Source organism: Phaenicophaeus curvirostris, chromosome 14 (assembly GCF_032191515.1).
Source record: "Phaenicophaeus curvirostris isolate KB17595 chromosome 14, BPBGC_Pcur_1.0, whole genome shotgun sequence".
Lineage (NCBI taxonomy): Eukaryota > Metazoa > Chordata > Aves > Cuculiformes > Cuculidae > Phaenicophaeus > Phaenicophaeus curvirostris.
The window spans coordinates 7,719,211-7,728,943 of NC_091405.1; the positions used below are offsets into that span (position 1 = coordinate 7,719,211).

General features: G+C 56.0%; 1 protein-coding gene across 2 annotated transcripts in view; it reads right to left on the reverse strand.

Moving 5' to 3' along the window:
• Positions 1-3,925, reverse strand: part of ZFPM1 (zinc finger protein, FOG family member 1) — a 35,683-nt gene extending 31,758 nt beyond the window's left edge. For both annotated transcript variants that reach the window (XM_069868147.1, XM_069868146.1), the window contains exon 1: positions 3,739-3,925. In XM_069868147.1, coding sequence (XP_069724248.1) covers positions 3,739-3,778 — 40 coding nt within the window. In that variant the 5' untranslated portion in view covers positions 3,779-3,925. The remainder of the gene's footprint in view (positions 1-3,738) is intronic.
• Between the last annotated feature and the right edge of the window lie 5,808 nt (positions 3,926-9,733).

The following is a 9,733-nucleotide window of genomic DNA, read 5'->3' on the forward strand; positions in this document are numbered from 1 at the left end:
GCAGGAGGCGTGCCTGGAGCATCCCACGACACCGGCTTACCACGCTGCCGCTAAAAATAGACACCGGGTTGGCCACTGTCATCTTTACAAGAAATGCAATTTTCCAATCTCCTGGGAAGAACGGCTCCCACGGTCCAGCTGGCACCACAACCCCCCAGCTGGCACCACGACCCCCTGCCTGGCATCACTGCGGAGCCCACGTGGGACCGGGGAGCAGCAAAACCTTCAAAAGAGGAAAGGAAAAAAAACAACCAAGACATACCACCCCATCAAGAGATGGCAGGGCTTACCAGTGCAGATCACGCTCGCTATCTAACACCATCTAATAGCGATTAAAGAAAATCTACACACAAAAATATGATGGTGCTTTCTACTCCCCACGCCCCAGCCCGTGCGTTTGCTATGCAGAGCGGATAAAGATCGAAAAAGAAAGTTGAAGCTCTCATCAAACTAATGCAACATCTGCAGCTGATAACAGGCACTGGGGAGCACTCAGCTTCTCAGCCCAGCTTGTTTCACAGACTATATGGGAGGGAGGGGGAAAAAAAACACCTTGAGAAATAAAAAACACATATGCAGCTGCCCCCCATCAGATAATTAAAGCGCCTGCGTTAATCACATTTGCAATGGAACAAATTGTTGGAGCCCTTTTGCCCCTCTTTGCTGTGTTTGTTGTTGTAGCGAATCCTGCTCCAGTCTGGTGGGAGAGATAAGTGGCCCTTATCTGCCCTGGCAATCTCTATCAGGATGGAGATCAGGCCAGTGCTGATCTGGAGCTCAGATCTGCCGTAGCTGAAAGCAGAACAGAAAGGGAAAAGGGGAAAAAAAAAGAAAAAGAAAACAAAACAAAACCACAAGCAGGCCCCAGCAACTACTATAAAAATGCTCACTTCCAGTTAATTTCGGCAGGAAAAAAAAATAATATGTATATATTACAACAACAACAGAGGGAGAGGCACATCAGCAAGACGAGATCAATCTCCTGCTTATCAGCTTCCCCCATCGGAAGACCCGGCGCTGCGAGTGCACGCAGAGGCAGCTGCCAGCAGCCTCGCTCATCAGCCGTGTGCCCGCACTCCCATGTTTGAAGTTAATAAATATAACAGGCTATCTGGGTTGGAGATCAGCTCCTGCTCTCTATCAGCCCCTCACATCTATCTACCAGTAGAACAAAAGACAGACAAAAAAAAAAATACACAGAGGAAAGAAAAAAAAACCCCACCCTACAAAGCAGCCACAGCTGCAGGGACGTTGGTTTCGCAGCCAAGGATGGAACGGGGAGCAAAACACAACTGTGCCCCCCCAGCAGGTACCTCGCAATATTTAATAAGCAAGCGCTCCGCGTGTTTTCTCCGTTATTGGAAGCCACCGTCAAGATGCAATCGACTTTCCAAGCCTCGGCACAGCAAGCCAGAGCACGTGTCCCCAGGGGGGCTTGGAGGGACCCCCACACCGCTGGTCCCCCCGTCCCCCTCCGTCGCTGCGATGCTCCAGCCCAAAGAGCAAAGAAGAAGAAGGTGGTGGTGGTTAAAGCAGCTGGTTAAATATAGTCCGGTGTCTGATCTTTGTCTTATCGCTCTTGGCGATCGCCTGCTCTCCCGGCGATCTCCCCCGCGAGCCTATCTGCGCATCGCGTTGAGCTTCAAAAAAAAACCCCAACCCCAACCCCAGAAGAGCCGAAGCCAAAAGCGAGAACATAGCGTCACCCGGGAAAATAAAATCAGCAGATACCAATCTGGAGGAGGTTTTTAATGCTCCAGCCGAGATGATAAAAAGGATAGACTTTGTGGAAACAGGTCCGGTCTGTACATGAGAGGAGTCTGGTTACCGGAGCCCTGATTCATGCATACCTTCCCTCGGCCCGTCGGAGGCAGCGGCAAAGGCGCTCTCGCCGCGCTCGCCGCCTCTAATGACTGTTTTCATGTTGACACATACAGGAAGGGTTCCAAGCTTTCAGCTTTTAATCAGTTTTGGCCATCGCCAGCGGCCTGAGATCAGCCTCCCACTTTATCATTTCTTCACATCTCTGCAGAGAAGCAGCAGAGGAAGGAGATACGAGCCGCCTTCGCCTTGCCAAGCTGTCACGGCCTCGTCCAGCCCCGTCTTTCTCCTCACCAAGGTCCATGCCAGTGGGTATAGGGACCAGGCGAGTGTCCTGCCATCCTCTAGTCCCCCACGCACTCAGCTATCGCCTACATCAGCGCTGCTATTCCAGCCACTGCAACGCTACCGCTCGCTCCAGTTTAAACGCTCCTGGTTGAATGAGCTGGAGTTACCCAGGGAGGGACTGCCCGGCAGCCGGGCTTTTTGCCGGAATAAAGAAGTTGGATAAAGCTAGAGGAGAAAACTATCACCAAAAAAAAACAACAACAAAAGAGGCAGCTGGAACTATTTTTAACTCTACCCAGGTAAAAGTCTAGCTGAGCTTTATCACCAGAGCAATCACCCCAGGCAGGGAAACAGGTAGGTGCAACTCAGCCTTGCAATTATTTCAGGAGAAAGATAAAGCTAGATTATCACATGGTGGCCAGCCTTCCCTATCCTCCCATCTCCCTCTTATCGCCAGCTTCCATCGACTGGAGGGGGAAAGAAAAAAAACACACACACACACCAGAAAGGAAGGGAAAAAACCCAAGCCAAGCTCGTCACCTAAAAAAAAATAAAAAAACTTCCAGCACTTTACAGAATTTCTCAGCGAGGCTGGCACATCCCTGACGGATTGAAACCGGATCTCAGCCCATGGACCAGAACACAGGGAGCGTGACCCTCCGGAGACGGTGGATGGTGGCTAACGTCCCCAGGGACCCCACGGTGGCTCCTCATGCTGTCAACCCAACATCTCGCCCCTGCTGGGGTGCCAAGTCGGAGCTGGGGGGCCACTGGGCAGGGGGAAAGGTTGTGGCCAGCAGGGTCAGTGGGGATGAGGGCAACTAGCGATGGGACGAGGGCAACCAGCGATGGGACGAGGGCAACCAGCGATGGGACGAGGGCAACCAGCGGGTCTGGATGATGGAACGCTGTGTCCAGTCGCACCCATGGCGAGTGGGGGATCCCCACGCGGAAAGGGGAGCCCCTAGCAGGGTGAGGAGGTGCTGTTGGGGATAGGTAGCCCCGGGGGGGGGGTGTTTGGTAGCCCCCTGGGGGGGTTTAGTCGAGCCCCCTGGCTGGCTCCCGGCTCTGGATGGGAGGGCAAGCGGGAGGAGAGATAAGATCACAATTTCAGGCCGTCCCGACAGAGCGATGTTATCAGGATGGGACTTGCAGAACGGAATATTTTCGAAGCCTTATCGGGGTCCCCATCGGGAGCCGGTACCGGAGCCACCGCGTTGGCAGAGGAGGGGGCGGCGGCACCGACCCGGGAGAACCGGGGATAGGGGGGTACCAGAGGGATAGAAGTGGGTGGGGGGAAGGGGGGAAAATAAGAGGGGGATATAGGGGGATAACGGGGGTTTGAGATAACGGGGTACCGGAGGGATGGGAGAGCGGGGGTATCACCGGGGCGGGGGGTGAGAGGGAAGAATACAGAAAGGGGGGAGATAGGGGGTACCGGAGGAGGCGGGAAGGGGTTACGGGGCGGGTGAGAGAGGGGATGCCGGGGGGTACCGGGGCGGGGAGAGGGGGCGAGAGGAGAGCGAGGAAGTGGTGCAAAAGGGAAGGGAAGGGGTCAGGAGGGAAAAGGGAAGGGGTCAGCAGGGAAAAGGGAAGAGCCGTCGGCAACGCGGGGTGGCGGCGACTCACGTTTGATCTGCCGGGGGTTGCTCTGTTTCCTCCTGGACATCGCTCGGCTCGGGGCGAGCCCGGCGCCCCGGCTGGCGGCTGGGCGGGCGGCAGGTGGCTGGCGGCGGGCGGGCCCCCGGCTGCTCGCATGCCCGCCCTGCCGCCCGCGCTGCCGGGCCGGGGCCGGGGCCGTGCAGGGCGCTGCGGAGCCGCCGCCGCCGCCGCCGCGGGGTTTTCTCAATGGGCGCCGCCGCGGCCGAGAGGACCCGCCGAGCGCTCCCGGGGGGGGGCGGGGCCGGCGCGCACCGCCACCGCCCATAGGCCGCCCCCTACGATGGCCCCGCCCACCGCGAACGCCCATTGGCTGCCCCGCCCAGGGACACGCCCACCGCCAACGCCCATAGGCTGCCCCCTCAAGGCCCCGCCCACCAGGGCAGCCCATAGACTGTCCAGCAGGCCACGCCCCCGCGCACAACCATTGGCTGCTCCTCCTAAGACCACGCCCCCTTGTTCCCGCCCAAGCCCACGCCCCAACCCTCCCAAAGGCTGCCTCTCTCAAGGCCACGCCCCCTCCCCGCCCATAGGCTGCGCCTCGTAAGACCACGCCCACTCCGCACGCCCATAGGCTGCGCCTGCTGAGGCCACGCCCCCTCCCCGCCCACAGCCCTCCCCTCACCAGGCCCCGCCCACCGGATGGCGGAGCCGGGCCGGGCGAGGGGTTGGGGGGTGGTGGAGGGGGCTGTGGCCCCTGAATGGCGGTCGGTGCTTCCCCAGTTCCACATCGCCAGAGTTTCCCGCGTGTCTCCAGCCCCGCTTCGGGGTCCCCACGACCCCCCCTCCCCCCGTGACGCCGCTGCTCGTGGGACCCGGAGCCCACCTCTGAGGGGTCCGACCTCGCTTGAGGGTCCCCACGCTCCCCTGTCATGACCCCACGCCCCTGCCTTGTGGCTCTGAGCCCCACTCCTTTGGGGTCTTACTCCCTCTTTGGAGTTCCCCACCCCTCCTGCATGTCCCCATTCCCCTCTTGGGGTCCCCCAGCTACCCATTTGGGACCTCAACCTCCTATTGCTCTCTCCAAGCTCCTCCTTTGGGACCTCAACCCCCTCTTGGGGTCCTGAAGCTTCTTGTTTGGGATCCAACTCCTCCTTTGGGGCCCCCAACCCTACTTTGGTGTCCCTGCATTGGGTTGCCTATCAGGCTTTGCTCCCTCACCCTCCCTTCTAGAAGGTCCCAGACTCCTGCAGGGTCACCAATCGTCCCCTTCTGGGGCCGCAGCCTCCCCCACTGGCATTCCAGACCACCCTTTTGAGGTGCCCAAAGCCTCCTCTGGAACCCTCAAACCTTCCCATGGGGTTCCCAGGCCCTTCTTCAGAGTCTCTTAAAATCCTGCTCGTTTGTAGACAGTCCAAAAACTCCTGCTTGCAACTTCCATGGTCACTGTCACCCTGACTTGGGGAGAGGGAGCACCCCAGGGTGTGCTGGGGATGGTGTTGGGGTGCTGGGGTCTCCCTTGGCGTCATCCCAGCCACGTGAGCCGCTCCTCGCTTCGAGCATGCAGCCAGGTGGCAATTCTGGGGCTAATTGGGGGGTAAACAGGAGCCACTTACATCTTGGGTCCATGACAGGAGTATCGCTGCTGTCAAAAATAACCATTTCTGCCCAAGCTGGCTCTTGGCCGTGGCTGATCTCAGCTTGGGGTGGGGTTTGCCAGTGGTAATGACTGGGGCTCCCAAATTTGGATCAGTGGGGGAACAGGGGGCTGGTGGGATCCAAGGAGATGGCACAGCCTGGCATGGCACAGCCTAGCCTGGCAGCTTGGCCATGTTCCCTCTCCATCTATCCCTGGACGTGGGGTTTTGTGGTTTTTTTTTTCCCCCCCTCTCTTTTTCTCTTTTCAAAGGGTTTTTAATTAACTTCCTGTTCCAATGGTGGGATAATGAGTTTTAAGCAGCACATGATTCCAGTAAAGAGGTCAAGCCGGCAATGAGGATGTCAGAAGAAATTAAGTTAGGAATTAAGAAGAGTTCCAGGGGAGAAAATAAAACTAACCCATTGAGGGAGGGAGATGTTGCTGAGGACAAAGCTTTGCTCTCTTCCTGCTTGGCTGACTGCCCCCCAAAATGGTCCTGACGGTGGTTGTCACCTTGGTTGGCCTCAAATCGCAGCCTTCCTGGAGACCATCACACCCCAGGGCAGGCAGCTCTGCTTCCAGAGCTTTTCCCTTCTCCACTGCGACTCACACGCGTAATGAAATCAAGCGCTTGCCCGCGATGGCTTTGCAGAGTCCAACCCAAGGAGGCTCGAGTGGCCTCTGCTTTGCGTCAGCCACGATGGGCGCTGGCTCCGTTAGTCCTTGGGTGATGGGGAGCTGAGAATCTGCGTTACGGGGGGTTCTCCGCCCTGACCCAGCACATCCATGGGTGTTTTGGGGTTGGGGTTGGCTCTGCAGACCCAGCCAGCTCCTCCTGCACATCCACGGCATCACCTGCTGACACTGTGTTATTTACCCAGCACGTTTGCTTACGCCGAGACGATTAGACAAGCCATTTAATTAAATGCAGCAGCAATAACTGCAAGGACATAGGGGGCTGAGGGAGTGTGGACACAAATAAGGTGCTCAAATTTCCTTTCCCTAGAACAGAGCAGGGGGATGTTGTCTATTCCTGGCTCTTTATGCTAGAAAATGCAGTGACAGCAGCCCTCGAGGGGCCGAGGGCACAGACCCCGGTTGCTGTCACACCCTTGGTGGGGGCTGCATCTCACTTCTGCTGTAAGAAACCAAAAAAAGCCTTGACCAAGCCTTGTCAGGAGCCAAGTGCTGACGTGCAGCCCTGCCCCGGGGAGGGGAGCCCAGCTTCTAGAGGGGAAACAGGTTGCACGTTCCTTGCCAGTGCCCTTTTAATTACCTCTTTGGCACCATCCCAAAGCCTTTTAGATTCCCCCCCAGGCCTGAGAATTTGCAGTGGCATCAAACAGCGCTGGGTCAAGGGCTGGATACCCAGCTTGGGGACATCCCCGAGCCCTGCATCTCCCTGAGCATCCCACCCCGTCATGGGGGGGACCCATGGGTGTCCCTGCCTGGGGACAACCGACACACTGCTGGTGACAGCAGCATGGCTGGGTGTTTCTTCCCCCTCCACCCGATCCCGTTGTGTTTGCAGAGAGATTGTTATAGGGTAACAGAATAAATAGCGTGTTTTCCCGAGGAGTGAATTACACGCCTGCAGAGCAGAGATAATGCGCGAGCAGCCGTTTCCCCCATTGTGAGCGTGGTGACATCTTTTTATGGAGCTGTGTACATTTGTATTAGTGCCAATTAATCTGGGGTGATATTATTAGAGGCACAGGGAGAGGAGGTGTCGGTGGAGGAATGTAAATGGGAAAAGAGAAGGCGCTGCCTCGGCAATATTTCCTGGGTGAGGGGAGGGTGGCAGCGATGCCAAGTGACAGGGGACAGGACAAGGGGGAATGGCCTCAAGCTCTGCCAGGGGAGGTTCAGGCTGGACATCAGGAAAAAATACTTCATGGAAAGGGTCATTGGGCACTGGAACAGCTGCCCAGGGAGGGGGTTGAGTCACCTTCCCTGGAGGGGTTTAAGGTATAGGTGGATGAGGTGCTAAGGGACATGGTTTAGTGTTTGATAGGAATGGTTGGACTCGATGATCCGGTGGGTCTTTTCCAACCTAGTGATTCTGTGGGTGCTGCCCTGAGAAGTCTGGGTGCCTGAGGGATCACCGAGGGCTGACACGGCTCCACTGGAGCTGCAGAAGTGGTTCTTTCTAGCTGGAAAAACATGGTGTAGGGCTTTTTTTTTTTTTTTTTTCTTTTGCCTTGATAAGAATGGCTTTTTGGTGTCCCTGCCTGTGGGCAGGATAGAGCTTGCAGGGCTGGGTGCGCTGTGGAGGGGACCTGCCACCTACTGGCAGGAGAACTTGGCCTGGGTGTCACTTGTCACCTGCCTGTGGCAGCTGGCAGCACCCCAAGGCCTTCTGCAACCTGGGCACGGCTCGGGCATGTCCCTTTGCTGCCTGGGCATGGCTTGGGCATGTCCTGTGTGGAGCAGGATTTGGGGCTCCCAGGAACTGTGGTGGCACCATTGTTTGTGGGTTAAAACAAATGATGCTGGCTGCTACCGAAGCCCGGTGGGAACGTGCAGACGAGTGGTCCCTGTACCCCGTATTCCAGCTGGATTTTATCAGCACTTATTCCCCTCCCGGCCCCCATAACTATTGATCTCCTGGTACAAGGACGATGCTCGAACTCACAAACAGGCTGATCCTCTCGTCCCTGGGAGTCGGGCAATGAATCTGGGCTGCAGCTGGAGGGGCTTTGCTGCTGGCAGGACGGCAGCTCCTGGGTGTGAGCTGCATTATCTCCCTGGTTCCTCCAGTGCTCCTGTTCCCACACCTGCCCAGGCTCAGGGTTTCCTCACCTGAAGGCGATTCAGCATCAGGGATACAGGATCCTCTGGGCACATGTAGTCCTCATCACACACGTATGGCTGGGGGAATGTGGGAGCCAGGGTTTAAATCCCTGCTGTGCAAGGAATGGCCAGATTTGACTCCAGTGCAAGAAAAAACCTCTATAAATCTTTAGCCCTTCTAGCAGTATGACAACCATGGTGGATCCTGTTATCCTCTGGGCTTTACAGAAAGGCTTAAAATGTGTCCAGCTCAAAAACACATCCAGCTCAGAAACTTGGGTATGTGGCTGAGAAGAAAGGCTGTCTGGATTTGGGGCGGGGGGGGCTTGAAAAGTAAAGAGAAGCTTGAGGAAAATTCAAGGTGGAGGCAAGAAACCAAAAAAACCCTAAGGGGCTCCACGCCGTGTCGGGCACCCTCTGTTCAGACCCAGCCACCCTGCTGTGGGGCCATCCTCATGCACAGAGGGTGTGGATTGGGGATGAGTATGGTGCAAACCAGCTGTGCATCAGCCCTGAGACATGCCGGGTCCTGTGGGTAACCCCCCTGATTTATGGGCACCTGCTGAGCAGTGAGTTAATCTGCGGTTGAGAGAAGTCGCCTGGCTTTGCCTTCCCTGCTGGAATGACGTTGATGGGGGCCTCCAGTCTTCCAATTGACAAGCACTGCTGGATAATGCGAGACTCGGCAAACCTGGGGGCTTTTGGGGGCTGAGGGACTGGGGGTGGTGTGGTGGGGGGGTGCGTGTGCTTGGCAGGCACTGAGACTGTGGGAGGGGGGTGCAGGTGACAGCAACCAGGAGAGAATGGGGGAATAACCCCTCCCAACACTCTCATGTAGAGAAGAAAGGGATGAATGAAATATTTCAACCTGAGGCTCCCAGGGGACTTCATTTGCAGGTGCCCAGTCTCTGAACCTAGAGCTGCAGGAGAGCTACAGCAGCACCCAGGCATGAAATACTCCTCTGCCCCACAGGTTTGCTGCCCTGGTGAAATATAGTGGAGGGAAAACATAAAAGTCCCATTTCCAGTTCCATAATATTTCCTGCCAAAACAAAGTAAAATGTGCTGCCTTAAATTTTCTGCAAAATTCTTTTGAGGTTATTTTTTTCCCTAAATTAAGCCATGCTAATTATTTTCAGCCACTTTATCTCCACTCTGCAACACACCAGGAGGGTGCAGGCGGCAAGCATTTTAAGCCTTCATAAACAAAAGAGTAGTTTGGAAAATAATTCTATCAATTAATCAAATTAATCCTGCAGTTTTAGTTACAAGCCCCAAGTGGCAAGGATTCTAGCCCGCAGTTAGGAGCTATCTCTCATTGACAGCGTTTAAATGTTATGATTGCAACAGTAATTAAAGAATATAATATGCCTGGCTTTGTGTCAACCTCCTACCTTCAGACCTCAGCGCCGTGCTGGCAGAGGTCAGCTTGAGGACAAATTGGTGATGACCAAAGTGGGAAAACACCATGAGCATCACTGACTGGTGATGACCAGATTGGGCCATCACCATCAGCAGGTGTCAATGACCAAAGTGGGAAAACACCATGAGCATCACTGACTGGTGATGACCAGATTGGGCCATCACCATCAG